The sequence below is a fragment of the Epinephelus moara genome, chromosome 3 (genome assembly GCF_006386435.1).
Source record: "Epinephelus moara isolate mb chromosome 3, YSFRI_EMoa_1.0, whole genome shotgun sequence".
Classification (NCBI taxonomy): domain Eukaryota; kingdom Metazoa; phylum Chordata; class Actinopteri; order Perciformes; family Serranidae; genus Epinephelus; species Epinephelus moara.
In genome coordinates, this window is record NC_065508.1 from 23,249,176 (window position 1) to 23,266,117 (window position 16,942).

At 41.9% G+C, this 16,942-nt stretch overlaps 1 protein-coding gene across 1 annotated transcript; it reads left to right on the forward strand.

Moving 5' to 3' along the window:
- Window positions 1–3,059: 3,059 nt before the first annotated feature.
- On the forward strand, window positions 3,060–16,630 carry wnt11 (wingless-type MMTV integration site family, member 11). Its single transcript, XM_050041222.1, has 6 exons — window positions 3,060–3,296; window positions 5,603–5,795; window positions 7,574–7,818; window positions 11,313–11,590; window positions 11,674–11,966; window positions 15,614–16,630. Exons 2-6 carry the CDS (start codon window positions 5,713–5,715, stop codon window positions 15,786–15,788), a joined length of 1,074 nt encoding a protein of 357 aa, XP_049897179.1. The 5' UTR covers window positions 3,060–3,296; window positions 5,603–5,712; the 3' UTR covers window positions 15,789–16,630.
- Window positions 16,631–16,942: the final 312 nt, after the last annotated feature.

Here is a 16,942-nt window from a genome sequence, read left to right on the forward strand (position 1 = left end):
TCCCTTTTAAGTTTTTGCTTTTATTGTATTTATGATGTCTGTTAATCAAAGTCCTGGTTCTAATTTTGATTGGAAATTTATCTACGGTCAGATGCGTTTCGTCGGTAATACAAAACAGGCCAAACCGAACGTACCTCATCAGAGTTTAACTTTATTAGTTTATCATTGTGGTTTGCATATTCGAGTCATTTTATCAAAAATTGACAAAATAAAAGGGACTACATTTAAAAATAAAAAACATGCCACTGTGCTTATGAGGGCAGCTTTTCCGATTGTGTAATGAAGGTTCAGCATTCGAGAACATACCATCTTTTTATCGTCTTTCTTTGGAGCCCGGTTTGGGTTTATGCTGATGGGAGCATGGGAGTATTTTCCAGGGGCATAATAGTAACTCTGCACCCATTCAGGCTCTGATCCTCCTGGGTGAAAGTTGAGTGTCCTTACTCCCCCCGTCGCTGAGCCTCCAGATTTGTGATATTGGCTCGACCCTCTTGAGATTTGAAGGACAATGGCTCAATGCTGTGAGCCCGAGGATCGACACTGTATTCATCCAGAGCTGGGCTAACTCCATTCTTCATTCAGGCAATTTAGAAATTGTATATTTTTCCACAACCTTTTTGCAACACAAGAACTGTGATATACAGTTTGCAAAAGCAGTGTTTTACCACAGACGAATAAGCTGCAGTTTGTGTTTATGTATATTTACATTTTGGGTTCTTGAAATATTTCATTGGTGTCTTGATATCCCAGAATTTAAAGACATTTATCTAATTCTTTATTGAGATTCATTTGAAAATAAACTTTGAGCTCAGGCTCAAACCTCATCTGGATTAAACAATAGTGACTTCTAAAAAATTGCAATGCTTGGAAATGTTTTTACTGTCTATATAACAGGACATCTTTTCGTAGACATGTTGTATGTTTTATCACCAGTAATCCCACCATGTCCAAAGCTGATTATCGTGACAGTTGAAAAGAAAAATGTAACTGTAATATTATCTCCGTAAAGCTGGTTTTGATCCTGCATGTAGATTATGTATCATAACTCAGCTCCGTTACGTGACATGAGTTATTTCATTATCATGGACTCCAGTGGCTCGCTTATCCCCCTCTGCCTCCCTCAGAAGGTGTCCCCCCCCACCCATCCACCTCTGTGTTGCTTGGAAGGTGAGATGTGAAGATCAAGGGGCTGCGTGTTGATCCTAGCTCAGGAATGGAGAGCCTGTGTGTAAAAAGTCTCTCTGTAGACGGGCCCGGTCCTGCTGGAAGCTCCACGACTCCCACACACGCTCCGACCTGTGCCCATTCGCAGTTGACTGCCATGTAAAACACATTGACTCTCTGGAACCAGGATCACAGCTCCACTGTAAACACGGAGCTATCATACTGCGTGTAAAACGTAACAGTGGGCCCTGTTTGGCCAACAGATTTAGACACAAGAGCCGGGCGTTCCCAGAGGTCAAGGGGCTTGTTGTGGTCTGGAAACGTGTCTGCTCCACACAGCAAAGACAACACCTGATCTGCTGTTCCCGGCGGAGCAGCGAGCACATGAGGCCAGCCATGTTAGCTATACCAGTTGCAAGGTCAAGGTCTGGACAACAGCTCACTATTGCCTTTGTGTGAGCGTCTGAGGTGCAGCAGATTCTCAGGGAAACTATACATTGCTTTCCCACAACTGGCTTTGCGGCGTATCACTTACAGTGTGGGTTCATTTTTGAGGAAATCAGCCAGAAAAACTCTATGTAACTTTAGGAAGGTTTTATTTAAAACATTTTAAAGGAAACATGTTGTGTGTGTGTGTGTGTGTGTGTGTGTGTGTGTGTGTGTGTGTGTGTGTGTGTGTGTGTGTGTGTGTGTGTGCAGGTGTGTACTCACCACAATATCATGTCACATTGCATTGCAATATATTGTAACTATTATAAAATGAGGGTTGAATTCAGAGCATCGTTTATATTTCAAATGGGAAATTAGTCCAATATCAAATGAAACTGTATCCAAAAAATACATGACATTTGAGTGCAGATAAAAGGGTGTGTCCGTGACTATGACTGTCTGTTATGAAGGCAATATGCTTTCAAAGGAGAGACCGTGCGGGGAAGAGTTTTACAGCCCAGATGTTGCTGAACTTTTTAGTTGTTCCAAGTGCACAAAAGCAACAGAAACATATAACGACATCTGAATTTAACATGTTGTTTCTAAAGGGATTTGGACACAAAACATAGGGCATCAAAATGTTCAGTAACTGTAGATGCAGGATTTGATTATTTTTGTATTTTTCATACAAATCCATATTAAAAAATCTGCCGATACAGCACGTCTTGTTTAATTTAATGGTTTTGAACAATAATGTCACTTTAACACAGGAGTGTCTTAAGAATTAGATACTTTATAATACATATAATCACTTAAAATACATAAATGTCTCATTGTAGCCTTTTAACACCAGTGTTACTTTAATGCTGTCAGTTTTTTAGTGCTCATTATTTTATAACAAAAGAAGGACTAATTGTTTCTGAAGATGACTGCAAAACCACAGATAATTTTGGTCTAAGAATTATTATAATCCAGGGCTTTATAAATTTGTAGCAGCTTAATCTCAGTAATATTTTACAGCCATGTGATTGGTGAAATATTTAAAGTATTGGCTACTATTTATGATAAGGTCACTACAAAGTGTCCTTTGAGAACTTCAGGAATCTGTAATGGCATTTTATGGGAGTAGCCTCTGATACCAGAGCAGTTATAAAAATACCATTAAAATAAGGTCACTGTGTGGACTCTTCATCATCACAGACACACTATAACTCACCCCGCGTCCCTGTGGGAATATTATGGATCTTTTCCAGAGTACTTTCCTCTAGGTTATCAACCCAACTGCGATACTTGCAGCATTTCAGAGTAGCTGGCTGTGTGTGTGTGTGTGTGTGTGTGTGTGTGTGTGTGCGCGCGCGCGCTGTGGTCCCGGTGCAGCGTGCTTTCTTATGCTAATGCAGGTCTGACATCAGCAGTGAGATCAAAGCAGGCCAGCAGGGGTACTTTAAAGCTGAGTCTGCCCCCACTCAGGCTCACTCACTCTCCTCTACTCCAACCTCTCTGTGTCTGTGTCCCACTCACACTCTCACACCGACACCGCTCTCACACACACCATGCGTACCTGTCCGGAGCTATTCTACCACCCCATGCCGGATTTTACTCCTGCGTCTGGCTGAAAGGATATTCCGACCTGCTGAGATTTTTTATTTCTTTTTAACTTGTCTGGTTTTGTTCAACGGTGAGAGCTGAGCGCCGACGCAAAGGTGAGGGGAAACTTGTTTGGCTGTAGGCGGCAGTTTGGGACTGGAGTGCGTCTTTACGCACAAAGGTTTAGGATTATGGAGTGAGTACCGCACAAAAAGCGGATTGTTTGTCGCCAGAGTTTGGCTGTGGAGGAGTTATCTGCTTGGGGGAAAGTGTGGGAAGAATGGCAGCAAAGTTTGCTTTAAGATAGGAGCTGGTTTAATTTCATTTATCAACGCTTAAGCGCAAAATGCGTCTGAAGAAATCTGTCTTTAAAGTGACTTTCTCATTCTGAACACTTCTGTTTTCTTGCAAACAACATTATTATTTCATAAAGATATCTTTGCCCGACCTTGTTAGTTAATCCCCGCTAATAAACTCCCTGTTGATCGTAGGAAATATGATGTATTGTCCACTTGGTGCACCCTGCCCAGCTTATCTTGGCTCGATGAGAGACACATCGGATGGTGTGAGTGTGACGCTATCAGCCTTTATCTTCCAGGAGGGAAACAGGAACTGCCTTTGAGCCCACTTGGGCCAAATGTAAATTTAACCAGTTAATCCACTTGAGGCCTCAAATGTGTTTAAACAGATATGACTGTTTATATTCAGGAAATACCCTTTTTTTTATTTTAATGTTTTAGCTCAAAGTTCAGAATCCAAAGTGTTTGAAAAGTTGTGAAATGTGTTTGCTCATTTAAATAATTAATATCACACAGTTTCGAAAGCGCCTCCGCCAATCAGAGGCCAGCAGCGGAACTCGTGCTTCTTTAAAAAAAAAAAAAGGCCTTTTATCTGTAGTTTGAATGCGCTTACTTTAAGCTCTCTTCAAAGAGATTGCTTATCAGCAGCAGCTCATTATCAGATAATGCTCCTGATGCTCTGACTGCAGATTACTGCGTTGATCTGCGCGTTGATCCCACTGCTGTCACTCTAAATGTAAAATTCTTTGCATTTCTCCATGTGGAGCTGAGAGGACGACCAGGTGACTCACAGAGGCTGAGGTGCAAATGAAGCAGAGGAAAGAGGGCCCTTTTTCTTTGTTTGCATGCTTCTTTTAAAGTTGAGCAAAATCATTTTAAGTGAGCGCCAAACAATGGGACACTGAGTACAGCTGTGTAACAACCAGCTTTCATGACTGTTACTGTAAATTCTAGGGTGACTACAAAACAACAGAAAGAAGCAAAAAGTTATTTTTCCTCCAAAAATTCCTAAAAATGTCTTTGTCATGCAGGTTTCATTGCAAATTTCTTGTGTTTCAGTGCTAAGGAAAAACTTGCAGAAGCTACTTTTCTGTCTGTGATTGATTACAGTGACATATTGTATATACATGCAACCTCAGTTTTACGTAGCCTTGATTCAGTGTACCATGCATCTCTACATTTTATTACAAATGCAAAGTCCCTTACTCATCACTGCATTCTTTATGATTTGGTGGGTTGGACGTCACTGACCACTCGCAGACAGCAGCACTGGTATATTTTACCTATAAAGCAATGTTAGGCAAACTTCCGTCCTGCCTCTGCACCCTTCTGTGTGTCAGCTCTGGTAGTTACCAGCTACGCTCCTCCAGGTGGTTGCTTTAATGTACCCTGGGTTTTAACAGATCTGGGGAAACTGCATTCTCCTACTCTGATCTAACATCTAAAATTAGGAACACTTATATCCACTGATGAATTTAAGGGCATCATAATGAATGTGGTGCTTGCTTCTCTATGTTTGAAAAGTTGTTTTATTGTGGATTTTTGTATAATCTTTTGCATTTGTTGCATTTTAAATGTGTTTTAATCGGCTGCTATCGGACAGGTCTCTCTTGTAAAAGAGATATTCAGTCTCAATGAGACTTCCTGGTTAAGTAAAGGTTAAATAAATGATTAAATAAATGCATACACACGTGTGTTAGGAGGTTGAAGTGCTGTATTGTTTTTGTTGTTTTGTGTTTTTGCCTTCTGCACACTCTTTATTGTTGCACCTGTACAGCGCCTTTTAACTCTGGTTTGGAAAGGCAATTTATAAATTAAGTTTACTCACTACTTACTGTTATTGTGTGTGAACGCTTGTCATAGTCTGTATATGTAGTCCATTGAGTAGAACAGTTTTGCTCGTTTCCATTTTTTTCTATCTTGTAGTTATTAGTTACTTAATGTGTGCATATCTTTTGAGATTGCAGACAGAGATTTAAAATAATATTCCCTCATCAGATTTTAAAATGACCTTCTCAAAAGTCTTGTAATGATTCAGACTTTCACAGTTTTCATGAACGCATCAAGAAAAAACTACCTAAAATCTGCATGGTCATTCATATTATTTTTGTTATTTATTCCAGGGTTTCAAAGAGGAGGCCGTGCCATGAGAGCTGACTTTTGAGTCTGAGCCAAGAAGCCCCGACAGCCCTTTGTATTTGTGTCCTGTGTGAACCGGAGCCCCTGTCCAACCATGAGGAGCAGCTCTCATGTCCTGCCTCTTGGTGTGCTCACGGCTCTGCTGCTGTCTCAGGTCTGCTCCGGCATCAAATGGCTGTAAGTATCCTCAGGAGTGGCGCCGTCTCATTCTTTAGGCCTCTTCACCATCCTCGCATTCGAACAATGTCCAAACAGATGACGTGGTGAAGATATGCGATATTGTGCGGCTCTTTTCTGCATGTTTCAGTGTTTTATGGAGTGGAGGGCCCCGTGGCAGCTTTGAAAAGGGCCCCCAGCATTCCTCGAGTTGCTTCTGATCAAGGGAGAGACTATGTGTTCTGTACATGTGCGTCTGATGAAGGGGACAGTAGATTAGCTGGCAGGTCTTCAAGTTATGAGCGGAAACCTTTTTTGTTTTATTAATACTGCGTCTTCAATAAAAGGAGACGGCGTGTGCATTTCAGCTCCAAGATCTCAGATCACATGCACCCCCTGCTGTGTTATAATAAGATGATGAGAAGAGAAACTGAGATGGAGATGAGGAGGCGTCACGGTGGCGCAGACAGTGACAGTGTGTGTAGTCTAGCTAGGCCTCGGTCAGTGTAAAAGTAGTGTGCTGCAGAGGGAAGCTGCAAATGTTGACACAAATGTTGATTGCTCGCACTGAACAGCACGCTGTTTTTATGGCAGGGTAAAAGTAAACAATAATTTTCGCAATAATTTTGGAAAGTCCATAAAATTCCCAAGTCGCTATTTTTTGAATTTGTTTGAGTTTCAATTGGATGTTTTGCACGCTTTTGTTTGGTCGACCCATAAACGCTTTGAGGTTTTCTTCATGTGTGTCTTGTGTATTTCTTTATCTGAGTTTTTATCCCTCTGCTTCATGTCAGATCACCGCGAAAACTCTCTGCGTTGGCTTCACCAAAAATATCCATGGCTTCTCATCAGAGTGTTGTAATACTCACAGTGGGAAGACTTAAGCAGATGTGCCCATGAGAGCCTGGATGGCATGTGCTAAATCTAAGCTAGAGGTCCTTCAGTCTTGATAATGCACAGCGGTGCAATGCAAAACAGATGCGGCTGTAAACACCTGTGAGTGCCGGGTTACCACCGGCCCAGTGGAGTCACAGCTTATCATTGGGCACAGAGTGGCGGCCCCACGGCCCCCTAATGCAAAACAGGCCAAGGTGCAGGCGGTGCTGCCTGGTTCTCACGAACTCTGAGCAGAGTGCGAGACACAGAGAGTGGAGATCAGAGCTAACCTGCTCCGCCTGTGGTTTCTCTATTAAGTTAATACTCAATAAGTCTGAAATGTTTAAATCAAACGTGTGCACCCTTTGATAACCCGTACACTGATGATTCATGTCAAACTGAGGCCTGGAGGACGACGCTTTCTGTGGTGCAGAATGCAAATGTAAAGGAACGATGCAGTTTCTCATCTGACTGTGGATCTGAATTTATTCGGGTTATTTTAAAATATTTTCTTGGACTATCTCGAGGCCTCCTCTGTGCTTTAACAAAAGAAAAGCTCCGTGCCAAGAACGTGTCACTTATATTTTATGAATCCCCAGCAGACTTTCCTTCGAGTTTTTCACTGTGATAAGATGGCTCTTCTCTGCAACACATGCCACAGATATTTCCCTGCCTGAAGCATTATCTGTTTCAATTTTTCAATTGTTTGTTCTGATGCATCTCAGAGGCTTGAAATGTGTGTACACAACAAACTAAAATCGCGAACACACAATTGTTACTAAAACTCGCAGCTTTCTTAGGCGCATAAACCTGATTTTACAACTCATAATACAAAGAAACACGATTAAGAAATCATCACAACGTCAACACCAGAAAATAAGTATATTGTATAATGCATACTAACCAATTCCTCTTGTTTGCAGATCGCTATCACACACTCCTACGTCTTTACACATCAACCAGACCCAACACTGTAAGCTGCTGCCCGGCCTGGTGTCCTCCCAAGCTCAGCTGTGCCGCAGCAACCTGGAGCTCATGCAAACTATTATCACAGCCGCCCGCGAAGTTAAGAAAACATGCCAGAAGACCTTCTCTGACATGCGTTGGAACTGCTCCTCCATCGACGTCCCCATCGATGCTCCAAAGTATCGGCCAGACCTCGACCGAGGTATGGTCATAAATTGTTTGGAATGACAGCACGGACGCTTTTGTTTCCAAAGAGCCGCTCCAACTTTTTTTTTTTTTTTTTCCTCATTTCCCCACAAGAGTCTGATGTTTACGGTCACGCTTGACATTCAGTGAATATCCAAAACCGAGGTCATGAAGTGCTGCATGTATTGCAGTTCAGTTTACAGTAACTGGTGAAATGATCCTCAGCTGTTTAACAGTGTCTGCGCTCAGACGCCACAATAGATTTGTCCGTACATATAAACCCTGATCCATCCAATATATTGAAGCGTGTAGGTTTAGTTTAACTTTGAGGGAGGTACAAATTAAACAGGGGGTTTGGGGGGTCCCCCACCAGCATCAAACACTTGATTTACTGCCATCTGGTGAATTAAAATGCACCAATTTGTGTGTTCTCTATAGGAAATTTATGGTGTAAATATCTTTAGTTTTGTCAAAAAAAAAAATCCTCTGCTACTTTCATGTTTTACTCGAGGGACAAATGCTCATGTTGTGAATATTGAAGTGGACGTGTCCCCTGCATCCCTCCTTTAGTCTACACCTATGAACATAACATACAAGGACTACCAACTGGGGCCCCTGAGGGCCCCTAGAATAAACTACTGAAAGAAACAACCATTATAGGAAAATGTTAACCTATTTCTCCTCAAAACATTTTAGTTTTGCAAATAATGTCATCTAAAGGGTAACATCAGATAATTATTATTACAGTTAAGTTAGAGTTAGTTGACATCTTCTTACTGTAGGAGGAGCAGTATTTAGTAGAGATGGGAATCACCACACGCTAGGATACTTAAGTCATGATCCAAGATTTAAATTTTATTGCGATATGCAGAGTATTACCATATCATATATCACAATTTATTACCTTTTTACAGCTGCAAATTATGTCCTCAGAGGAAAACTGTCAACATCAGTTTTATCCAATCACCTCAGTCACTTTAATGGCAGCAAAATTTATGCAGGAGACTGAAAAAGCTATTGTATTTATTGTTCTAGCACAGTGGTCCCCAACTGGTCCAGCTACAGGGTCCAGATTTCTCCTCAGTCATTAGTTCAAGGTCCACACAGCTTAATATATTCAGCGTCATACTTGTGTTTGGCCATGTTGTCAAGCTAGTTTGCTGTCCTTTAGTCACACACTCTACAGCATGAAATGGCACTTCACAATAAAAGCTCTGTGACGGAAATTACTTCAAAATAAAGTGTGTTTTTTTTACAAACTCGACATGTTTGCGAGTCACTTGCGGTCCATTCAGAATCGACCTCGGACCCACTTTTGGACCACGACCCACCAGTTGGGAACCACTACTCTAGCAGGCTGCCAAAAGCTTAATTTATTTGCAGTATTTAATAGTTTATATTATTTAAAAATACGCAAAATATGACAGTGCCATGCTATATTGATTATTTCCCTGACCCTCAGTATATAACATTGTCGACAGAGCACATGAGCAAATTTGTGTCTGTCTCCTTCATAATGACTGACAGAGTGCCCCACTGATAGTGTGTGATACTTTAAATTAGGACACATGGCAAACATGAACTCAATAAATATTTAAATCTATTAAAAAACTGCATAGGCGGAATTGGACTGGAACTGATCGACAAAGTCATGAAATATTGGAATGAAAGAATAAAGCATCTGTGAGATATGACAAAAAGTACACCTCTGGTTTAATACCTCTCAAAAAAGATTTCTAGTTTAAAGACGACTTAATGCCTCATCTTTTTAAGCTTCTACTGCCAGCCAAATGACATCATCATTTTTTCCCGAGGAGCCTTCACCAGGGACTTTTACTGAAGCTGTTATTTGAAATGACCCCCACAAACAAAATGCATACTTTCTGTATGAAAAAAAAAAAGTCTAGTTATTTCCAAACTCCACATGCCTGTTCGCGTCACCATCTGGTTTTTGTTGTTTTTATTGCCAAAAAGGACCTTGAGTTAGCCGGAGACAGTTGCAGGGTTTTGGGTGGGGGGGAGCGGTGCAGCGCTCCTCTAAGAAATAGACATGGCTGCCATTTGCCAAATGAACAGTCTGCTCCGAACAGGAAATGGCTCATCTCTGTCCAGGGATGGCTTTGATCTAACCAGCCCACGGTCATACATGATTTCTTCCCTTACTTCCAATTGCTCCCCGGCCTTTAACATATGTGCTTTCTGTGTATGCACATCACCACCAATTACATCAGTGCTCACTCTGCGTTACAGCCCGAGCAGTGATGGGCTGAAACTATGTTTGACAGTTTCATTTTGTGCACTTTGTTTTTTTTTTTTTTGCCAAGACAGAGGGAACTGGAGGATAAATGGATAGCAGAGGAGTTGAATATACAGCAGAAGTGGTTTGAGAATTTTTTAAGGGTGTTTTCATTTGGGATTTTTTAAATTTAAGCTGACCATCACACGCTTCCGCATACATTTTGACGAATAATAATATTCTGCAGCCAAGTCGCCAGAGGAAAATGTTTTCAATGTACGTCTCTGCAAACCACAGTTACATTTTTCTCCTTCATACGTATTCTATCAATGTTTCTAAAGTGACATAGTCCCGAGGTGGAGGGGATGTTGGATGGTGTGACACCTGGGAGAGATGGCTGCCAGACTGCCGACCACTGTTTGAGACAAACAAACAACAAAACCATTTTTAGCGGGTCATAGGCGAGCGGTTTGTGAAGCAAAAACATGATGTTTTACTGAACATAACCAAGTGGTTTTTGTAGCTAAATGTAACCACAAAACAACATTGTTAAAATATAAAGCAATCATAAAGTTTCAACATATTCACTACATAATAATGCACAAATTTTACATATCTGTGGTTTGCAGAAATGGACGATGCAACATTTACTGTGATCAGAATGATATTCTGACAACTGCAGGAAAGCACACACACAAAAAAGACTAATCTCACTAAACTTAAATCAGAGAAAAATATTCACACACTGCGCTGGTAGCTCTTTACATTAAGCAAATATTATTTCAAGTATTACATTTTTGAATCTGCAGGCGCTTTGCTATGAACAACTGTAAGAGCTGCAACGATAAGTCGATTAATCAGTCAACAGAAGAATAAAATACAGGTATTTTAATAAACGATTAATTGTTGAAGTCATTTTTCAAGCAAATAAATGCCAACATTTACCAGTTCCAGCTTCTAAAATGAGAGCATTTGCTGGTTTCCTTTGTCTTGTGTGATAGCAAACTTGAGTTTTGGACTGTTGGTTGGACAAAACAAGGCATCTGATGACGTCACTGTGGGTGTTAGGAAATTGTGAAAGAAAACTTTACTATATCCTGATGTTAAAACAGACCAAAAGATTTCTTGATTAACCAAGAAAATAATTGATAATGAGAATAAATGTTGGATGCAGCCCTGATAAATGCCACTGACCGCTGACTATAATTTGTTAGCATTGGACTCTTTTTTACTTATTTAATTTGTTTCTTTTTTCTGTTGTTTTTTTTTACCAGGAACAAGAGAGGCTGCATTTGTCTACGCCCTGTCCGCAGCAACCATCAGTCACACCATAGCACGGGCGTGCACTTCTGGAGATCTGCGGCTGTGCTCGTGTGGCCCTATCCCCGCGGAGATCCCAGAGCCAGGCTATCGTTGGGGCGGCTGCGCTGACAACCTGCACTACGGTTTGATGATGGGCTCCAAGTTCTCTGATGCTCCCATGAAGATGAAGCGCGCAGGCTCACACGCCAACAAACTGATGCACCTACACAACAGTGAAGTCGGGAGACAAGTAAGCAATATGGACATATTTTGCTTGCGAAAATTTTGTTTTTTTATGCCTGAGTACTGTCTAACCTCCATGTCCCGATGTAGGTATTGAGAGATGCACTGGTGATGAAGTGTAAATGTCACGGCGTGTCCGGCTCCTGCTCCATAAGGACCTGCTGGAGAGGCCTGCAAGACCTGAGGGAGATCGCCATGGACCTGAAGACAAAGTACCTGTCTGCCACCAAAGTGGTTCACCGGCCCATGGGGACACGCAAGCAGCTGGTACCCAAAGACATTGACATCAGGCCTGTGAGGGAGAACGAGCTGGTCTACCTGCAGAGCTCCCCAGACTTCTGTGTTAAGAACGACAAACAGGGCTCTGTTGGCACACAGGACAGGTGAGACTACAGCGTCACATCACTGTGTTTGACTGTGAGTGTGCATGAGAAAGAGGGGGAAATGTGGTGGTAGTGATAATTCTCTGTTGTCTGGTGTTAGATTTATTAGCACGACTCATATCAGCAGCAGACCCGCACGGCTGACAAATAGGAAGTGACCGATCCTGAATGTCTGGTCATCCAGGATGTTGACTTAGTGAAGTGCCGTCCTGCCTGGTGGCACCAGTTAGTTTGCAGGCTGGCTGATAACAACCCTGAAAGTACTCTGTCTGTGACTTGTCTGAGCATGTGTCACTGGCCCTGTGACTGGAGTCGTTGTCCCGCTATCTAATGACGTTATTCTTAGGACTGAGTGCACTCGAGCTGATATCGATTGAAGAGGGCCACACAAATGGGGAAATAGCCCCCCGAGAGATAAAGGTTTATTTACACCATTCAGCCCCAGTGTTGTAGTTGGGACAGTGCTACATGTTGCTGCTTTGTGCTCTGTGAGAAGTAAGTGGGCAGGAAAGGAGCCCATTTGTCTAAGGGTCTGACTCAGGCTGAGATCTGGCTGGAGAAATATGGTACAACTATGCAGCACTATCACTATTTTTCATTAATGTTTTGCAGAGAAGAACAGGTTGTGCTGAGATGTGTGGATCAGGAGGCAAATTATGAGGATGACTAGTGTGGTTGCATAAAGAATAACTTCTGATACTTCAACCTGGACCCTATTTTCCCATGTTTTTGTGTCTACTTGACTCACTGGAACAAGAAATTTTAAATAAGGTCCAGTATTGATTAGGAGCACTGCAGCTGGCAGCCAGAAAACATGCTGCAATGCAACCACTTAGGGCATGTGGGCACCATCAGCTTACATCCACAATATGTGCTTGTTTTTGCCACTGACAGGATCAGATTATTGTCCGACATTTAGGGCTGCAACGATTAGTCGACTAATCGATGACTATTTTAGTAGTCGACTCATCGGTTTGAGTCATTTTTCATAGAAAAGTACTATAAAAGTACCCCAAAATACTCTTACTGCAGCTTTTTACGTTCAGATATTGGCAGCTTTACACACTCTCCCATGACAGTGAACTAAAACCCTTTGGCGTGAGTATGAAACAAGACATTAGATGACATCATTTTGGGGTTCGGGAGAGACAGACTGACATTTTTCAACATTTTAACATTTTTCGATAAAATGATTAGTCGACTAATCGAAGAAATAATCGACAGATTAGTCGACAATGAAAATAATCGTTAGTTGCAGCCCTTGACAGTGTCTGACAACATTATGGAAAGGATCCCTACATAGTTAGACCCTTTTTAAAGAGTGAGATCCTCTTTGTTTAACCAGAAACAACCTTCGAAATCACATCACCATAACCACCAGACTCCATTTAAAAAAACAGTAATTTTAGCACGTATATAGGCAGCATATTTTCACGTCTAACTGGGTGAATTAAGGGTTTATTTCAACCTAACCAGAGTTGGTGATTGTTTGAACAGTGGACAGATGAACCAAGATGATGTTTGAGAGTTCATTTCATTACTGTCAATTTTGAATGAAGTGTGTTTTAGGATTGTAAAAGTGTTGTTTTTTTAAATGGAGTCTGGTGGCTTTGGCGAGAGTGATTTCTGGGCTGTTTCTGATGAAGCAAAAAGGACCCTTCTCTTTAACACAAAGGTCTATCTCCGTAGAGATCCTTTCGGTAAGTTGTTGGACACTTAGAATAACAAAATGAGCCTGTCAGTGGCAAAAACAAGCACTTTTAGTGGACGTACATTGACGGTGTGCACATGCCCCAAGTGGTTACACTGCAGCTCTTCCTCAGTGCTGGACCAACTTAAAAAATTCTTGTTCCCATTAATCATGTAGACACAAAAACATGACAAAAACACGCACAAAAATAGACTCAAGGGTGAAATATACCAAAGTTACCCTTTAAGTTTCTCAGTCCCTTTAGAGGCGGTTGTGGCTCAGGAGGTAGGGCAGGTCGTCCAAGTGGAAGATCAGTGGTTACACCAGCCTTCAGTCCGCAAGATACTGAACCCAGAATTGCTCCCGATCGCTGTTCCATTGGTGTGTGAGTGTGTTAAAGCTGCGTAGCAGGTGGCGCCCTGTACAGTAGCCTCACACATCAGCGTGTGAATGTGACTCATAGTGTAAAAAAGCACTTTGAGTAGTCGGGAAACTAGAAAGGCGCTATACAACTGCAAGTCCATTTAACTTTTCTCTAACAGAGGCATAAAAATAAATCTTTTTGTGCATCTTCATGTACTTTAGCATGCTTCAGTGTCAACAGCCAACAATCATGGCTGAGTAGGTCACTGGGGATAAGAAGCTCCACTAAATGGCACATGATGTTGTTGTATATTATAAATGTCATACATCATATGACTGTCATATCATGTGTCCCTCAGCCAGAGGCCACTCCACAGATAACCAGCGACATGTTTCATGTCACTGAGCACTCACTGATAACGCAGCAGCCACACACATGTCTGCAACATTAGTGCTTTTGCCAAATCACGAGGCGCCCTCTTTGCTGCTGTTATTACACAAACGTGTGACGCTGTTGTTTGTGTATGAGTAACCGTGAGTGTGCGTGCGTGGGTATCGATTATTCCCATATGTGTGTGGAGGGATACTCAAACCTCGCTGCGTCACACCATTCAATCTCATGCTCAATATATCGTCTGCCATAATCATCTCACCGCTGACTTCTCGCTCACTGACGGCCCCTTGAGGAAAGGTTTTATTAGTTTTTACGCTTCTGCTGTCCAAATTGTTAACTCACGAGACTTGAGAGCGGCACATTTAATGATAGAATCTGGGACAGGTACATTTTAGCAGCAGTTCCTAATGGATAAAATGTGATCACTGGTGCAAAGCTGTGTCATGGCCCTGGGAAGAGACACGCTATTGAAGCCTGTGCTTTAGTCTTAAATTACATTACTGTGCGTCCACTTAAACCACCAGATGTGAGCTGCAGAATGCACACTGCTGTCCTCTTTCTCTACTTACAGCGCAGCAGTGATATAACAAGATCTTGCTCCTGACTAAACATAACTGTGTGGGGTTTCTGTCTCTTTCCCAGCTCCCACTGATGTAATAAACCTGTCTTGCACTCGCAGTAACTCTCCTCCTTCTCCTCCGCTCCCGCAGCAGCCCCAGTGTCTCCCTCACCATGCTGGTCATTAACGCTCTGCCATCATAAAACAATGCAATTATGTGAAGAGGTCAAGCTAAAGAAAGGGAGGGCAGCCCTGTGTATTCAGTGTGATTTACGACGGGGCTATTCTCTGCTCATTCAGGATGCCTCAGGCTTCTGAAATGAGCATCCACAGCCCAAAGACGATGAAACAAAAAGAAAATGAAAGGGAAAAAATGTTTGGAAAAAGGACTGCACAAAAGGTTGAGGCACACAGGACCATCCAGCGCTTTTAAAGGACTATTGTGGGCTGTTCAACGGCTGCAAGATAGTGAAAATATTTTAGAGAGAAGCTGTAAACCTAATTGTCTCAGGCAGGAAACTAAACTGAAATTATGTTCATAGCTGGCCGAAATGCTCCTCCATTTATTCCATCTTGTTGAAGCAAAAAATAACACAAAATAAAACTAATATTTTCCTTTGTATTGTCTTTGGTGCTTTCAGGCAGTGCAACAAAACCTCCCTCGGCAGTGACAGCTGTGACCTGATGTGCTGCGGGCGTGGATACAACCCCTACACGGAGAAGCTGGTGGAGCGCTGCCACTGCAAGTACCACTGGTGCTGCTACGTTACCTGCAAAAAGTGCGAGCGGATCGTGGAGAGATACGTCTGCAAATGAGCCCCACCTACAGTCCTCTACTCGCACCCAGCCGCCCGAGGCTACAGATTAACCAAAGCACTACAATACCAAGAAGGCTTACTGTTGTCTTAAGCTTTAGCATGTGTATCTTCAACGAGAAGTGGTCTATTCTTGTGTCAGTATCATTTTTGTATCTCCAAACTGCCAATTGGGCTTCTAAGCTTTTTTTTTTTTTGCTTCACAAACCTGGACGTGGAGAGCGTGGCAACAGTGCCGGTTTACGTGAAGACCGCCGTCCTCCTGGGTATTTCCTTTTTTTCATGTTAATGATTATAAATCCCCTTAACAGGGATGTTGAAAGTCTATTTTATTATATCTCTAATAAAAAAGAAATAATATTGGATTTTATGCTGGAGGAGAGGGATTGTCTTTTCCCCTCACTAGACAGACACTTGTGTTTGGCTTCATTCCACGGAAATCAAAGGGTTCTGATGGATCCGCGTGGTACTTCTTAAGGTACTATTAAGACTTTTTTCCTCTGCGGCAAAAGGACAATGGGGGGAAAAAGGAACACAAAGGGAACTTCAAGTACTTTTAAACCATGGAACATTTTTTTGTGGTTGAGTTTTTGGACTCTCACCATGTGTCCTGTGTGGATCTTGACATGACTGCATCCCTGTGGATTGAGAGAAGAGCATTAAGGACTTTGTGAAATGGTGCATTATCTCCTTTATGTCTGATATGCAGTTCAAAATATATTCTATTTTTCAGAGCGTATGAGCTGAACTCATGGATTTTTTTGTAAACCACTTTTGTGTGGATGTACATACTGTTATTTTGTATACTGAAATAAAGAAAGAAGTATTTATAAAATAATTAAATGATCCTCACCATCATCTTTCTTCTGTGAACTGCACCTTTAATGATGTACTGTGTAGATCATCTTACAGGATTTTGGCAAAGACAAATTCATAACCTCCAAGGCTAATTACTTCTAAACTAAGCAACATTTACCGTAATTCACTGCAAATCCAAGTGTTATAAAATAAGACTTTACCACAACTTATAGCACACTGTGATTGTAAATCAGCTCAGCGCAGCCAGTAATGAGTTGCAGGGTTCAACCTGACAGCCTTTTGGGATCGCTCGGTGAATTACCCAAACCCTGGGAAAGTGTTTGTTTGGACATTCCA